Source organism: Calonectris borealis, chromosome W, assembly GCF_964195595.1.
Source record: "Calonectris borealis chromosome W, bCalBor7.hap1.2, whole genome shotgun sequence".
Lineage (NCBI taxonomy): Eukaryota > Metazoa > Chordata > Aves > Procellariiformes > Procellariidae > Calonectris > Calonectris borealis.
The window spans coordinates 5,229,129-5,246,294 of NC_134351.1; the positions used below are offsets into that span (position 1 = coordinate 5,229,129).

Here is a 17,166-nt window from a genome sequence, read left to right on the forward strand (position 1 = left end):
TAACAAAAACCACACCACCAAACAAACAAAAAACCCCAAACCGCATCAACCAAAACAAACAAACCGAAATAAAAAACCCAAACAGTTCTTGGGTAGATTTTGCTCTGGGAGTTGGTCAGTTTAGGGTTAGCTGATCTGGGAATCTGAAATCCCAGGGTTCCTGACTCTAAAGCTGCCTGTGAAGTGGGGAATTGCAGAGTCTAAATGCTGTGGGTACAAAGGAGCCAGGTGAGTTGTGGAACACCAGGCTGACTTCCATCGAGGATGTGCTTAGGGCTTGTCTTGGAAGGTCACTGATATCCCAACAAACAGTTGCTTGAATCACCCCTATTTATAACTAGTGTTACTGGCTTCTTTCTGTTGTAATACAGAGTTGTTCTAGGGTTTTTAATTTCCTCCTTGAAAATCCTCATATTGTTGCAGTAAGCAACTGTAATTGGAACCTGAAAGTTGCTCTTCATTTTCAAATCACTTTATATGGCTACTAAGAGTGTGTTTTCAAGGGGGGTACAGTTAAATCAGAAACAAAATCCATGTTTTTCTTTGTGTTATTAGAGCAGTAACTTTCTCAGTGTAATTATTCTTGTATGAGCTCTTTGCATGTACTGCCACTTCAGAATGTCGGACTACCTTAAGGCTCCAAAGTTCATACACAAACTAATTTGGTATAACAGAATATTACGCATTGTTTGGTTGCAAAACCAAGGAAGGATAACACAGGAATTTTAGACTAACCCTGTCTGAAGAGGGGAGGGATTTATATTTCCATATTTATATGGAAATCTCTGGAAACCAGAGGAGAAAGGGTTGAACATGTCTCTTGTGACTAGACTCTGGTCTAGTTGCACTTTCTGTGGTTTTATATGGTGATGACATGCTTAATGATCCTTCCTTGACTTATTTGTTCTGCTGTGTAGGATGACACTTTGTCATGTGAGTGACCAGTGGGCCCAATACGTTAGCAGCAATAAACAATATGGATCAGTAGCGCATCCCTACTCTGTGGAAAAATTGCAACTGGAGTTTGATGAGCTGTTTTTTAGAGCTGTCCTACATGTTCTGAAGGCAAAAAGGTAGGCTGTCCAATGTGATTGATACTGGCTTTGTCTTGGAGGAGTTAGATATTTGAAACTGGGAATTTCGGTAGTTTTAAATACTTAATGGTTTAAAGAAGACTGCAATATGCAGGATTTTTCAGCATATTGGTAGTATTAAGATGGGGAGGAATTACACCTTGAATTCTAGCTTCTAGCAGAAGCTGTGGGGACTTGTTCAGTTCAGAATGAGGCTAACTCAGAATGTGAGGTGCTACGACATATCCTCACACTTCTAATTCTGTTATATGGCAGAGATGGGGGCGTATGTCTCCTTTTCAAATGTTGGGATTTATCAGGGTGAAACTGTTTCTATCTGCCTCTTCAAATCCAACAGGTTGGGAGTCTGGTTGTTCATGTCCGAGATGCCTTATGGAACGTTATCCAGCAACATGCTTTGGAGGCTCTTCTTTGTCATGCACTGTGCGGAGAGTGAGCACCTGGAAAAGCTCTGCTCTACTCTGCAACCTGCCGACTGCAAACAAAGACTCAAAGGTAGAATTCCTTCACTCAGAACCAATTCTCATAGATTCAGCTACTGCTGCATCAGCTATGGGTTTAATTCTTTGCAGGTTTCATTGTTAAATACACCCTCAGCAGCAGCATGACTGGTCCAGAGGCCTCAGAAATGTTTTGGGCAGTGCATGGGCTTCCCGTACTTGTTTGACCAAACTTTCATTTTAACAGGAATTGTTGTATCTACAGTCCTTTTAGTTTTTTCTCTGACAGTGACTGCTACTGGCTGCTCCAGAGAGCTGCAAAAGCGCCATGCAGTAGGTACATCTTGTGTATTCTTGTATCAGGTCCCATCTTGACCTTTGATTGTATTTGGAGAGTGAGATTTAAATCCTGAAATAAAGAATTTTGTATCATTTAGGAGAGCTGTTGACTGTTGTCGACTGTTCAGCTGTTGACTTGTATAAATACCCTAGTCCTCCTTTTCTTTTACCCCCCCCCCTAAACTTGCTAGTTCTGGCTTCAGTAACTTACATTGTGGGAGATCTGCTAATCTTCCACAACTACAGATGTTTCCCTTATCTCAAGCCGCCTTCTGATGCTTTTCTTGTCCTATATGCCACCTTTTCTTTCTATTTCCCCTTGACTTCTGTCCTGTGTTGATCTCCACGGTGATTGTGGTGGCTTCAGCTATAGCAGAGTTATTTAGAAGCCAGCTGGAATGCTACTTCCCCTTTGCTGCTGCCTTCATGGAAAATATTTCAGGACTTGATTGACAGGGAGACAGGTAAACAAAGCAGTTACTCCCTACTTCACAGCCTCTTTGCTGTCTTCAGGGAGAGCAAATCTCACTCTTAGTCAGTTTTACTGTTCAGCTAGCTGGTAGCCCAGACAGCTGTCACCACATCAACCAAGTCTTTTGATGGAGAAGCAGAAGAAAATGGCGATCTTGAGAGGTTACTGAGCGTATTGACTCTGTAGAAGCTCAGCTAACATTTAAGGCAATTTACGCGGAGTGGGAGAGGGATATCGAGACTGTAGCTGTGTACACTTTATGAAGTGCTCATCTGTTTTGGCTGGCAAGTGCTAATCAGTAACAGTTACACTGTTTCAGTAGGACTGTATTTTTGCTTTTGCAAGAAGCTTTTACTGCATCTCAAACAAAGAGAATGTAATATGATGTGGTGGGTTACAGCTCTGACAGTAACAAACACTGATTTTTTTGTTTTGTTTAGGCTTTGTTTTGCTTCTAGCTAACTTTTATGTTTTAAAGTCCCTGGTATGCTGATGCACGATATTTTTATCCACTTCATTCTCCTCGATGGGTTATGTCAGCAAAATACTATTTTTCACAACTGTCTAGACAGAGAATATCAACAGTTCTTTCAGTGAAATCCGTGTAATCTTCTGAAATAGCTTCTTTTGACTGACACCAATATAATGCTGAATTAATTTCCTGTAATTCAGACTCTAGAAGAGCATGGCATTAACATTCCCTTGGGAGAGAACCTTTTTTATTGATTTCCCTTCCCAAATTAAGTTTGAGAAGTGTTGAGTGGTGAATCTATAGGTCGTAGCAAGCCTTGATAACTGATGGAAGCTTTAGGCTTGCACATATAGAGGTGGGAGCATACCTGCTTTTAAGGGATAGGTAGAAATAACATGATAAAATGGAGTGCAGTGATGAAGTTGCACTTAATAAGATGACTTCTGGACTATGAGACCAAATATAAAATAACCCCCTGGGGAAATATGGGAAGTCCGGTTACTTGAGGTATTCTTGAGTGGACCAAATGTTAATAAATTTACTGTGGAACACACATTTTCACTGACAAACAATGACCTAGTAGTTTCTTCTTGATGTTGAATACCTGTGTGAGTGCAAACGTGTTCTCTGTAAGTTTTATAAATATGGGATTAACAGTTCTGTCTTTGCTTCCATTGCAATTGGCAATGAAGGAAGAACAGCGTTTCTGGTTGCAGTTTCTTTACTGCTGTTACCAGGGTTTGAGGAGCCACTGATTTTTAGGGTGTCTCTGAACTTGAATTGTAGTGTGATCAAACGTGCAGAGGAGGAAGTGAATTGGCTCATGTAGCAACTGTGTAGTGAAGATCTCATTGCTCCACTGTGAGATGATAGGATTTTAGTAGAGTCTCTCTTCCCTTTTTCCTTGTCCCCATCCGTCTGTCCCAGGCTGTGTCTTGGTGTGGGTTTGAGGTTGGCACGGTGCCTGCAGCGTGTGGAGCCCACAGTGAAGAGGAAGGTGCAGCTGAAGCAGGAAGCTGGGAGATTGCAGAGCTGTGACTGGCAGCAGAGAAGGTCTAGCGCACATGGGCTCAGCAGCTGGCACCAGCCCTCCTCCTTCCATTTATGGTCTTTGTCCTCAACTTTACCAGATCCCTTTTTGTTCTTCTGTCCCCCTCCAAACCCCTTCTCTGTTGCTTAGCTGGTCTATGCCTAATGAAGCACAGATGCACACATCATGGTGCTAAGATGACAATTGCTGTCATAGAGTCATTTGTTACTTGCGTATCCTACCCCTTCCCCTCGCTGTGAGTCATTCTGCTCTGCCTTTATATATAGTAATGGCATAGTCTTTTTTTTGTCCTTCTGCATTACCTTAAAAACCCCAAACAATGACAACAAAAACCACAGTGCTCTGTAACTCCTGATATAAGGATAAAACGTAGCATTAGCAAAGGGAGATGAATGGATGGGACCTCCCCTATATGTCTGCTGTATCTATCAGGAGTGATAGATAATAGTTTATCTTACAATATGGAAAAACTCTTTACTTAAATTGCACAATCCTCTAGCACACTGTTCATGAGATGTTTCTGCTGTACAAGTCTGACCTTCTCAGGTTGAAGTACAGTTGCAAAATTCTTGAAAGCCCTTAAAATAGAATGTAACGTAAGTGGAAGTGTTTAATCACAAGCGAGCTGAGTGCATGGCTGTGCAGATTAAGTAGTTGAGTGGCACAATGAGTGCTTTTTCAGTATATGCAACTGCTATGATAAGATCACTGTAAAGGTGTGATGCTTCAGAGGAAGCAGACCACTCTCCAAACCATTTTACAACTCAAATGCAACTTTCAATGCTTGTTTTGCTGCACAGACTCTATTTAAAGTTATTTGGAAGAAATAAAAATAATTTTTAAGTCCTGTTCAGGTTTCTGTGTACATTTCCCGTCCTGTTGTCCCCCACCCCAAGGAATGAAATGTTTATTTGCATTTGGCAAGATGTCACGCTTGGCTTCAAAGAGGAAACCTGCCTTGAATTCAAGTGAGAGCTCTCTTAGCCTTCCTGTCCTGTGCAACTTCAGTTCTCTGTTTTCAGAGATATTTTCCAAACAAGTGCATTCAGTAATTTTCTTGTATTGAGTTTGAGAAACTGAAACAGTTGCTCTGTGACTCTTGGACATAATCTGGGCCCAGGGCTAGACGCTTGAAGTATTTTTAGTTGTAATCATCATAGAATGATCTCCCCAGTTTAATTGCTGCTTGAGATCATGGTATGTGGAATCGGCGGAGTCTCTCAACTTGATGAAAACCTCTCTGCTGTGCTTGGATGGGCTTAGTTTTAATCTTCTCTTGCCTGTGTGCTGATTAAAACTAGAATCTTTTCATATAATTTGGACTTAATCTGTGGAATAATATGTGGATTTAATCAGCTCCAATATGTAATGGAAGCCAAAACCATGATAACATTTTTGAAAAGCAAAAAGACTCAAGCAATTCTTCCTGTGGATGATCGACATTGCATATTTAAAATAATATTAAAAATTGAATTCCAGCTGTTCTTGAAGCAGTTTTAGCTTTCATTATGAATTACTAGCGTATTTACTGAAGCATATGGACTCACTTGTTTTAACTGCACCTGGTTTTAAAGCAGCTGATACCAGCGACTTCTGAAGAGAGGATACTAACCCAGTGGTGATAATGCCTTTGTCACTGATTCCTTCTCTGGGATTGGACTGTCAGTAAATGTATAAATATTGATGATGTATGTCCTATAACACTTCTTTTATCACGTTTCTTTCATGTGACTTTTTTCTAGACCCAGACCACCTTGAAAATTTTGAAAAATATCTCAAATCAATGAACTGCTCGGAAGAAATTTGTCTGCTCACCACGTTTGCTCAGATGGCACAAACCAAACGGGCTGACGTTGATGAGGATTTTATCAAAATCATTGTTCTGGAGATATATGAGGTGAGTAATATTACTGGAAAAGGGTGAATGTGTTCTTTTCCTTTCTAACAGTGGAAGGTGTGAAACATTCATGGCTTCTGTAGTTTGTTCTACCATGGAACTAAGAAAGCGCTACTTCTGAGGTTTATAATCTAGTACTGAATTAAAATATCCTGAAGTGCATATTTTTCTGGGAGAAAGAACAGCTTTTCTGTAGACTAAGCCAGCTGAAACAAATGAACAAAAATATCTTTGTTTTGCTTTACTTTTCTCGCACAGGTCTAACTTGTAGCTCTGAAATTCCTTGTGTGGTGTGGTTGTTTTTTTTTTGTGGTGTGTAGTGGTTTTTTTTTTAATGTTTGTGGCATTGTTGTTCCTTTGTTCCTACGATTAGTTTTGGACTTTGTTTTTGGCACTATGACACAATAATTTCATTATCTTCTAGGGCAATCAGTTTCAGTTTTAATATTGGCTTTTATCAACCTTGTTGTCCAGGATCACCAAGAGCGATTTGGTTCTCTGTTTTCCAAAAGATATTTTATTGCGGTGTCAGTGAAGGTCAGCCATAACCAGTAACTTCCCTCTGCTCATCTTCTCAGGTGTCTTATGTTAGTCTTTCCACAAGAGAGACATTTTCAAAAGTTGGTCGAGAACTCCTGGGAGCAATTGCCAGCATCCATACACAGATTATTTCTGTACTGCTGGATCGAGTTAGAGAGACCATCGAGAAAGTTGGGATGGTAAGTGCTAATGTCCATCATTTAAAGCAGGCACCCAGTTAAAACGAGAGGCCATACCAGACTGTGTTATAAGATACGGCTTGGTATGAATGGGTCGTGTTAAAGTCCTGTCCATGTTTTTTTGATCATATCACTCTTGGAGAAGGGCATAATGCTGTTATTGTTCCATACTGAGTACTGATTAGCCTTTTTCTTTTCTGCCCTCAAAGGTTTCTTTATATCTGTTTAAAGAACTGCCGTTGTACCTGTGGAAGCCTTCTTCGTCTGAGATAGCACTGATTCGTGACTGGTTATTAAATTACAGTCTAACGACAGTGGAGAATAAACTAGCCTGCATTATCTTGGAAGGGCTAAACTGGGGATTCGGTGAGCATGTATGTATTAAAAACAGGAGGCCTGAACCTGGTCGGTTTTTCAGAGCAAAAATATTACTCAACCTGGGGCTATAACTGAATTTGAAAACAGTTAATTACATGCTTTTATATGATGGCTGTACTCTTGATGGCGTAGGATGGGAGTAATTTTGCAGGATTCTGCCTGAGGAGTTGCTTGTGCTGCAGCTGAGATTGAGAGATATTTAAGCAGGAGTTTCCTCTCTCTAAACAAGAGGAAACAGCTGACAGGATAATTTTTTGAGTCACTTGATTAAGATATCTGCGACTGCAGAAATAGAGGAATCCTCCAAGAGGTGTGTATGGGACTGGTGTGACTGTAGTTTGCAGGCTGATAGCAAAGTATGTTTTTCACAATGCAAGAAAACTAATGATTGAAATTAGCATTATTTAAATGATTGGAAAATATTCCATAGAATTGGGTTACTCCAGGAGCTCCATCAGTTCAGAATCCAACTGAGGGTGAATGTTTTTTCAGAGAGAAACAAAAATTAGATTGGGGGAAAAAATCCTGTTGCCTGTGTTCAGCGATCCCTTTTAGCATTGTAATCTGTGCATTTGATCGGACTGAACTCTTCTCTTGGCTGTGCTGATACTTGTACATGACGATTGCCTTACTTTTTCTCCCTGTTTCTTGGTGACACGTGAAAACAAAAGAATTGTAGGGAAAATTGACTGTGAGTTGTGTGCTGTGCAATAACAGTGTCATGTCTGTACCCTTTGATATGGGGAAAAATAGTTCTTTACGGTGGCAATTGGTAAGAGGAATTACTGTGTCTTGATACAAAAAACATGATATGCTTTTTTGGTTTTATTTTGTTTTTAAAGGCAAGATTTTTTAGCGTCTCTACTATGCCATCTGCGGATCTTTGGATTAATTGCTATAAATCCACCAAATGCACATGAGAAGTGATTATGGTCACTTTTTTCTGGAAATAATCCAGCTGTTGAGCTTTGTATTGCCCAGTGTGAGCTCTTTATTCTTCAATGTTGGGCCGAAATTTTTCTTACTGGCCAAGATTTTGCTTAAGTATTACAATACTTAATTTGAACAGCCAGAAGATGATTAAGATTTCTTTCTCTGTAGTGCAACTGAATGATATAATTGTAGAGACATTTTAAATGAGGCAAAATTTTGTGATATGATTCTGTTTCTAGCAGGATGCTCTTCAACTGGATCCAGCTGTGCATTCTGAAGTTGCACTGATGGTCCTGGAAGCGTATCAGAAATATCTCTCTCAGAAACCATATGCTGGGCTGCTTTCTGAAAGCATAAAACAGGTATTCCTTCTTCAGAATGACAGGGAATAGCTTATTGATAGTGATAGACAGGAAAAACTGCAGGGCAAGACCTTGTTTTCTTCTTTTCACTTTAAAAGCTATGCTATCTTGATACTACTAGAACATCATAATACACCAACTCTCAGTATTTTTGTACCCACAGACCTATTTGAAGATACTGTTAGACTTACATTGAACATCTATATGAGAAATAGAAATTTTAAATTTTTCCCCCTTTTAGGTTTGCATTATTAGCCAGCCTGTAGTTGGAGAGTTGCAAACTGTTCTTGCAAAACATCCTTTACTCATGCAGAGTTGGACAGTACTTGCTTAATGAAAGACTGCTTACTATTACTGGTGAACATAAGAGACATCCTTCCTGTGTCTCCAGCTAATAGTCTTACCTCATTTAAAAACTCAAGGTTTTAGGAGCTTTTCAGTAGTGATCAGTGCTGTGTTACCTGAACACCCTACAAACATTTATTACATTGATTTTACAGCACACTGGTGACTGAGGAAGGTATGGCTCCAAGTTACAGAAGGGGAATGGAAGGATAGAAAGACAAGGTTAAAAATCCCTTTTTTGGATATTCAATCCAAGATGCTTCTATTTATTTAGAGCTTTTAGCATTGTGTTGTGCTTTGACTTCTCAGTATTTCTTGTACAGTGCTTTCTCCTCCCCTCCTCTGTGCTTTTTTCCCCAGTCTTTTCTTCCCACACTTTGAATGTTCCTTGATGTCTCTGCTCTTTTCTGACTTGCTTCTCTGCACTACTTAGTCAAGGTTTGTTGTCTTGTGCCAGCTAGATGAGCTGTCTTTTTAAGTCTATTTCAGCCTTGGTTGCCACTTGTATTGGTGAATCTGTCCTGACTTGCATGAGCTCGGAGAGGACGAAATATCTGCATTGACTCCCAGCTCTGCAATTTACACTGTTCTCTCAGAGCATGTACAATATTTTTTCGCAAAGATTTATAATTCCTTCAATCTAGACAGGGTCTTCGTAATAATGCACACATGTACATGACACAGAGACTCTGCCTGTCCACATTACAGACTTTTTTCTAAGGAGAGGCTGCCAGGTTTTAGGTTTCTTGTTGACAGATGTTATTTTTGTATACGGATTTTTTGTTTTCCTTTCACTAGCAGTCTTAAACATCACTGAAGGTTGTGTGTGGGTGTTTTTTTTGGTGTGGTTTTTTTTTTTAAAGTGGTAGAAATAAAATTTAATCCAAGACCAGTATCTAGTTTGGAAGACTTTAGCCAAACAGTATAGGTTTTACCTAAAGGGACGGGTGGGGGGAGAAGGGAGGTAGAAATCAAGGCCATAGAAACAGAGATTTCAGATAAACTTAATTGATGGTGCTGTATGGTATGTCTGAAAAATAACTACTGTTGCCCTGATCTAGTGTCACGGTATTGTGATAGAAGAAGAAACTCATCCAAGCTGACCTAAGCCCTAGACTAGTGCCATACGTGCTGCAGTATGGCTGTGCTTCCTCTCACTCCTGTTCCTGCTGCTTTGTTCCAGGTCTCCTACTTAGCCAGCATTGTTCGTTATGGAGAAACACCAGAGACTTCCTTTAATCAGTGGGCATGGAGTTTGATTTTGAGGTTAAAGCTGCACAGAAATGACCGTGGCATGCAGCATGGCTGGCCCGCAGTCCCTGTGTCTAACAGCGTGCTCGACATGACGGAGTCGGTCACGCTTCACCCCCTCCTGAAGGCTGTTAAAGCAGGCATCCCTATCGGCTGTTACCTGGCACTGGCAATGACCACGCTAGGTCACAGGTGAGTGTCCTTTTGCGTGCTTGCCTCGGATGGATGGTCCCAGCAACCTACCTAATGATGAACTGAGGGCTATTAACATCTTTATGCTTGTTTAAAGAATAAAGGGCTTCTGATGCAAGGGATTGAGCAGGCTTTCAGGGACTGTAGTTCCAAACAACGTGCCGTTTTCTTTATTTTCCTAGTACTATATTTTTGCCTTCTGCACGTTAGAGTCAAAATAGTAATTAGAAATAATATTGAAACTGAGGGATTAGCATGATTGCTATGGATGGGAATAACTTTTAACCACACTTACTGAAAGGGTTGTTCTACAGGTAATTTTTTTAGCAGGGCTGCAGCAGAGAATTCAGAAAATAGTGAGGAGAGAAAAACCACTCATGCCAGTAATGATAAATAGAGAGCTTTATAACCTTGATACTGAACCTCCTAGTCCTGACCGTGTTCCAACACAGTCTTTTCCAGTGCTTTCAGCTGGTTTGTAGGTAAGGCTCTTGAACATAATCAAATGTACTAGTTGATTAAAGTACAGAGCCAGGCATAGATTAATCAATCTCTCCCAGGTCTATTTTCCCTGAATCTGTCATCTCTCTAATTATCTCTTACTCATATTAAAAATTTTGACTAACTTGTTTTCTGCATATAATATTGTTTTACTCTTTAAAGAGAAATTGTCTTGGCTTTCTTTTCCTTCCCTTCCCCCAGCCATTACTTGATGCTAAGGTTATGCCATAGATACGTACATGCTTCTTCAAAGCACTAGAGTAATTTTAAGACTGATATGAAGGTATTCTGGTTTGAGAATGGAAGTTTTTTACGTGACTTTGAGCATGGAATGAAAAACAAGAAACCTCTTTGCTTCTGGGTGGTTCCCCCCCTCCCCTCCCCAACCACTCTGTTTGTCCTTACAAAGAACCATTTGATATCCGTCTCCTATCTAAAGAATAACACTGATATTTACCACACGCAAAAGTTCAAGGCCAGTTATGTTAATGAGCAGAAGAAACAAAGTGGTGTACTGTATGCTAGTGACTTAATAGAATATTTCATTTTCATGACCTCAGAGTAGACATAGGATTAACGTTTTACATCTTTTCCTAATGTGCAACCCTTCTCAGTTAGCACAACTTGATGCAGAGCAGCGTACCAAATAAGCTGCCGCTAGTGAGTTTTCTGGACAGTAAAGGTAGGATTCATCTCAGCTGACTGCAACCATGTAAATACCTACTGTAAGGAAACCCTCTGAGCTCCATCGGTAGGTAGCGAAGAAAGATGTCCGGAGCATCATCCAACCTGAGGAGGTGTCAAAGCTAGGTAATACGAAACTCCCTCTGTAGGCTCCTCCTTTGCCTGGAGAGGGAGGCTAGTTGGCTTAGGTTAGGCAAGAACTCTGAGCTTTAAATTGATTGAAACTTGATGGATGAAGACCTCCATCTCCAGTGATTTTTGGAAGATAGGACACAAACCCCCAGAAGGACAGGAAGTACTTACCAAATCTGTCAGCAATTGAATGACTCCTACAGCTGAAGAAAAAAGCCTGTGGATTTAGCTGTTTAGGATTTCAAAGATGAAGTGTAAAGATATGAATGTCTTTACATCTCAGTTCATGAAAAAAAAAATCAACACCTTGTCTCCCTTTCTACTGATAGTAGATAATGTGTTCTTCCTTGTTAATATTTTTTTTTTTTTTTTTAATTTGACAGCATTGAGAAGTTCTGCGCTGAAGGGATCCCTCTTTTGGGTGTACTCGTCCAGTCTAGATATCTGAGAACAGTAGTCCATGTGCTGGATAAAATTTTACCCTTATTTTACTCTTGCCAGTATTATCTGTTGAAGAATGAACAGTAAGCATTATATGTTCCTAATACGTTTATTGATGAAGAACAATGGAAGTTAATCTTAACTGTTAAATTTATCAGGCTTCATTCTGGGTTTTGCATCCAGTGAGAATGTGACGCAGGTGATGGGGAAGTACGTCTGGTTTATTTGCCGAGTTACTTTTTGACGTTGGCTGTGGTTGAGCAAATTGTAGAAGTGTCTCCTACTGACCTCACATGTACAATCGTCACTGATGCTGCTGCTGTGCCACAGAAGTGGTCTTCAGACAGCTGTATTGACAAGTAGCTGTTGTAATTAGTTGAGCGAGAAAGATAAGCGGGCAATAGTATTTAGCCGTGTTCTTACTGGTAAGTTGGGCAGCTGGGAGCCTACTCAAGTGCTGGACCTCAGCTGTCTGTCCTGGTAAATTAGTAATGTGGTCCCTGGGGTGCTTTTGGCTTGGACCACCTGGCAGTTTCCCAAACAATTCCCGGACTACCGATGTGGATCAAGAACTGTATTCAGTCCTGATTTGCTGCCCGGAATTACAGTCTGCCGTGCACTGCTCGTACTGTGCCTATGATACGGTTAAAATGGAGCAATTAAACTTGCAGCATGGTTGTGAATCAAAATCCTTGTGTATGGGTGTCACCAATGCTGTTGAGCTGGTTTTAAATTTTCTAGAAGTAGCTTTTCTGTATATTATGCTGTAGAAGAAATTTTAGAATTTAATTTAATTTGTTGACATCCCTAGGTTTTTATCTTACATCCAACTGTTCCTTCATCTGGATAGTGGAGTCCCTCAAGGCGTGACCCAGCAGGTTACCCATAAAGTAACACAGCACTTGACAGGAGTGAGCTATGGAGAAAATGTTAAGCTGCTCAGTAGTATGATACAGGTAAGAAGATTATTTTAAAAAAAAAAAGGGGGGGAGGAGGTAGTTTTTAAAAAGAGGTAGGCTTTTTTCACTGAGCTAGTGCTTAAAATTAGAAAAAGGATACTGAATCTGGCAGTTGTGCAGCCACGAGGTACGAATAGTTGGGTTTGGTTTCCACTTAAACTTGCCTAAATCTGGCAATACCTGTGATACTGGAGATAGCAACAATATGTGCCTTCCAGACTTCTTGGAAAACACGTTTTCTAAGACCAGGTCAAAACTGCCTAAAAAGGGAATGTAATACGCAGTCCTCCTTTCTCGCTTGTGTTAGTTGAGGAATGCAGCAGGTATATTAATGTTTGAAAGCTTTGATTTTGACCATTGATTTATGGCTAGGGTATGAAAAAATTTTCCCGTGTTAAGAAACTAGTATTTTTTTCTAAACGCAGAGAGGTCAAGAACCAAGGCCCACTAATATTAGAGAGGGGTAAGGACTGAAGGGAAGCATACCTACTCTGGGGAGTCCTTTTGCAGGAACAGCAGGCTACGCTTCAGAAATAGGTGCCGTTTATACCTGCAGGTCGCAGGGGTCCCACTTGTGGCTTTTGCTCTGTTTCTGCTGATTGCACAAGATGCTCAGCTCCCCAGGCTGCAGAATCTCTTACGGAGGTTGGAGAGGACAAAGCTGTTTTTACATGGGCATAGAGAGCATCATCGTAAATCCTTTATTTTAAGGATAGGCCCACAGCCTTATGCAAGTTAAGCAGTTCTTCAATAAATTCTTAGCCTTTAATTGAAGCTGCAATCTCTTGAATAATTTTACCCTTTAATTTGGCAGACTCACATTTTTCTAAGTGACCAGCCACACGGAGTGGGGCCGGCTGCGGTGCTGGAGTTCTGGGTTCAGGTCCTCACCAGCCAGCAGCTGTGGCACAGGGACCGGGCAACACTCTTCTTGCTGGATGACTTATGTAAAGCTGCTTTTCAGTACAGTCAGGAGGACTGTGTACAAAAGCTGCTTTACCAGCAACACAAGGTAAACGGGTGGGGTATGATGGTGTGGCTATTGAGTAAGTGGTCAGTTCGTGTGTTGCTCGTTCTAATTTTGATGTGAATGTATTTTCCTGAAATGTAACAGGAACAATCATGATTGAGTGGTAATGGGGTTATGTTATCTGATTTGTTTCTGAGTAGATTGATTAGTGAAATACCTGATATTTGAATAATAATAATAACAGTAAGAATTAAAACCTATTTGGAATACAAGTTATTCACGTGAGTTCTATCATAGTATATTAATTTGTAGTCTTTGCATTTCAGATGCTCTGTAGTGTATTTAGAACAAAAGTAGAGCTTCCTCCTCTGAAAAACAGACACTGTCACTATAACAGAATCTTTTCACTGAAAAAGAAATAAAGTACAAGCAAGCACTTCAGTAGTGGCTGGCTGAGCTAAGGTTGGGAAGTGAGGCAGAAAGGAACCTGGATGAAGGTGGCGTGACATCCCTGTAGCTTGTAAATCATCTGCTTACAAAAAAACCCAAATGTTTTCTGTTTCCGTGCAGAACGCTTTGGGCTATCATTGTGACAAAGGTCTGCTGTCTTCGCTTGTTAGCTGGATTGTGGCAGGCAATGTGACACCTTCCTTTGTTGAGGGCAATGCCAATTCCTCTCAGGTAAGTGGTATGATGGTGTTGTATGAATAACCCTGGGATAAGCAATATAGAGGCGTTTAGGGTTTTTTCTGCTTTTGCAGGTTTTTGCAGATTTTACTCTTGTTCCCTCTTTCTTCCTATCCCTGTGTTTGTGAGTTTTCTTGTGATGAAATCCTAATTTAGCCTAAGAGAATGCTTTGGGTTTATTACACTAACGGGAACACGGACGTTTTGCACAGAGAAAGTTTGTCTGATCTGTATCCAAGAATTCGTATAATACGATTTATTAGTTAAGATTTGTTTTATCTTCAATTGTTCTTGATATGTTTAATTAGAGAAAATACGTAAAGCCTGACTCTTCTATTTGATCAGTCTTTTTCTGATAAATATTTTGAATACCAGTTGCTTTCTCTCTGCTTAAGCAAGTTCCTCATTTGAGTGAAAAAGAAAAAACCTGCAGTACCCCAACTGGAGATGTGTAGTGCAGGTGGGAGAGAGATCTTGTTTGAGCAAGTTGTTTCCTCCAGAACTCTCTGGATAATTCTATCAGTTGTCCCTGGTTTCCCCTTTCTTTCCCAAGATCGTATAGAATACAAAGGGGATATTTGAATGTAGATAAGGAGGAAACTGGTTTTCAGTTTTCTTGTTGAGATATGATGCTGCTTTTGCAACTTTGTAATGAGAATCTGGCAAAGACGTGTTCCTCTTAAGAAAACAGTAAGCTTCCCCATCCTGCCCCTGCCATTTTGTTATCAATGTTTCGGTTATTACTGTGTTGTGCAGGTCTGGTTTTCATGGATGGTGTTAAATATGGAGTCAATATTTGAAGAAGATTCACAGCTTCGCAGAGTTGTGGAGGGGGAGTTGGTTATTAATGCTTTAACTCCTGATCAAGCTTTGAAGGTGAGAGAACTGTTCCTCTGCTTTTATCAGAGAGAACTGGAGAAAAATGTTCTCTTGTATTGTTTAGTTTTTATCTCATGTGCTTTTTCTTACCAAGATAAAAGCATAACTAATGCTTTATATCATTGGCTTTCCAGGAGAAAATACACCTCAAAAATTTTCCTTTACATTTTGAGTTGAATGTTTAAAAACTACGATGCAAATACCTGTTTTTTAATATACCATTATTTACAGTCACTAATTAGTGGTCTTGCATGATTTTCTGGATCATCTGAATGCCTCACGATCTTCAGTGGATTTATTCTATACCACTGAGATGGGGAGTGCAGATACTCTTATTTTACAGGTGGGAAAATGTGTCTGTCTTTCAAAGAGCATTTCTCAGATGATTTGAGTTTTGCAGAGGTTTGGGCTTTACTTTTCTCTGTATTTGCTGAATTATTTTTTCAAGACTTTCAGAACTGTTTAGGTCTCTCCCTTAACAAGACGCTTAGTCAGGTGTGCTTTAAGCCATGTTGCAGCATTTTCCAGGTTCTTTGCCCAAATTCATTTAGAAATTCTGGAATGAAGCAAGTGGAAACCAAAGCTGTCCAGTCGCAAAGCGTAACTTTTGGCCCATCCTTCATCTCAACTGTTTCAGTGTGTTTTAATGAAGAAGGTAGTCTAGAAGCTCTACGAAAATAGGATTTCTTGGGCTATGTCCAGGTTGTACATGTCTTGCATCCTTGGAGACTAGTCTGGAGAACATTTGTCCCTTGGCTTGCGTGTCTCGATTTACCTGGAAAACAGTGAGACAGTGTGTGGGGAGTGTGTGGAAAAGGGTGCTGAGGGTTCCTGGGGTCTAGTGTGGGTGATGAGGTCGTGCCAGGGTCTGCGCTGAGACCTGGGCACTCAGAAAAGCCTCCCCTCCCCTGCTTCAGGCACAGTCCATGCGAGCTTGACCTATGACTTTTTAATGATTTAGTGGGTCTGTGGAGTAGTGTTCTGTATTGCTAATACGGAGTGCTGCTGCTCATATGTTGCATTGCCTTTGTTCTGGTTTTTCAAGAAGAAAAATAATTTTTTTTTCTTCTGTATTCTTTCTTCGCATTAGTTTTACTTTATGTTTTAGATTTTCAATAGGGCTGTATGGAATGTAGTCTGGAAAAAGTGAAAAGTGTAGCAGGCTGTAGGATTCTGTGTCCTCAAATGGCTTAAGGCTGTTATTTTTACTGCTGTGTGCTTTGCTGCTGCTGCTTTGTTCTGTAACACCACCGGTCTTACGGAAGCGTAAACCAGGAACATCTACCTCTGTGAGGAAGAACAGTAATTAAGTGTAATTAACATCAATGGCGCATATGTTGGCCTTGCATCACAGTAGCCTTTCCATGCATTCTATTTTTTTTTTCTTTGTTTGTAAGCATCAGAGGTGTAGCACTGCTCTTTAACAGCTGTCCAACGCAACTGTGAGCTGGGCAGCTCTTCTGCTAAGACCTGTAACAGATGTGTGAATGTTTCCAAAGTTTTCTCCTCCATAATTGCTGAGTTTTCATGCTGTGTTAATCTGTTGGGTTAAGCCTGTTACAAGGAACAACAGCAGAACGCTTGTCTGAAAATGTTCTTTTTGCAGAAAGCACAGACCCAGCTGAAGCTGCCCATCGTACCTTCCCTTCAGAGGCTCATGATTTACCGCTGGGCTCACCAGGCTCTTGCTACCCCTGCCGATCACCCTCTCATGCCACTAATCTGGCAGAAATTCTTCCTCCTTTACCTTCACCGACCAGGACCACAATATGGGTGAGTCTGATCACAAGAGCTTTAGCAGAATAGGAAGCACTAAGAAGTTTGCACTGCAAGTGAGATTAATAAGTGCCTCACACTAAGACTGTGTCCGAAAGCGGTGGGTACCAGCAGCTTTTCTAAAGAGTCAATTTATTTGCAGAGATGCTGATTTGACGCTTGCAACAAGACTTTGTTGTGCTTTTTGTTCAT

The 17,166-nt window shown here is 40.5% G+C and overlaps 1 protein-coding gene across 1 annotated transcript in view; it reads left to right on the forward strand.

The window, feature by feature from the left end:
- Positions 1-17,166, forward strand: part of LOC142074833 (ectopic P granules protein 5 homolog) — a 56,947-nt gene that overhangs the window by 12,973 nt on the left and 26,808 nt on the right. Inside the window, exons 10-22 of the mRNA XM_075135728.1 lie at positions 918-1,073; positions 1,432-1,589; positions 5,611-5,765; positions 6,344-6,484; positions 6,694-6,858; positions 8,038-8,157; positions 9,686-9,945; positions 11,646-11,786; positions 12,515-12,659; positions 13,477-13,674; positions 14,203-14,313; positions 15,076-15,195; positions 16,805-16,971. Coding sequence (XP_074991829.1) covers positions 918-1,073; positions 1,432-1,589; positions 5,611-5,765; positions 6,344-6,484; positions 6,694-6,858; positions 8,038-8,157; positions 9,686-9,945; positions 11,646-11,786; positions 12,515-12,659; positions 13,477-13,674; positions 14,203-14,313; positions 15,076-15,195; positions 16,805-16,971 — 2,037 coding nt within the window. The remainder of the gene's footprint in view (positions 1-917; positions 1,074-1,431; positions 1,590-5,610; positions 5,766-6,343; positions 6,485-6,693; positions 6,859-8,037; positions 8,158-9,685; positions 9,946-11,645; positions 11,787-12,514; positions 12,660-13,476; positions 13,675-14,202; positions 14,314-15,075; positions 15,196-16,804; positions 16,972-17,166) is intronic.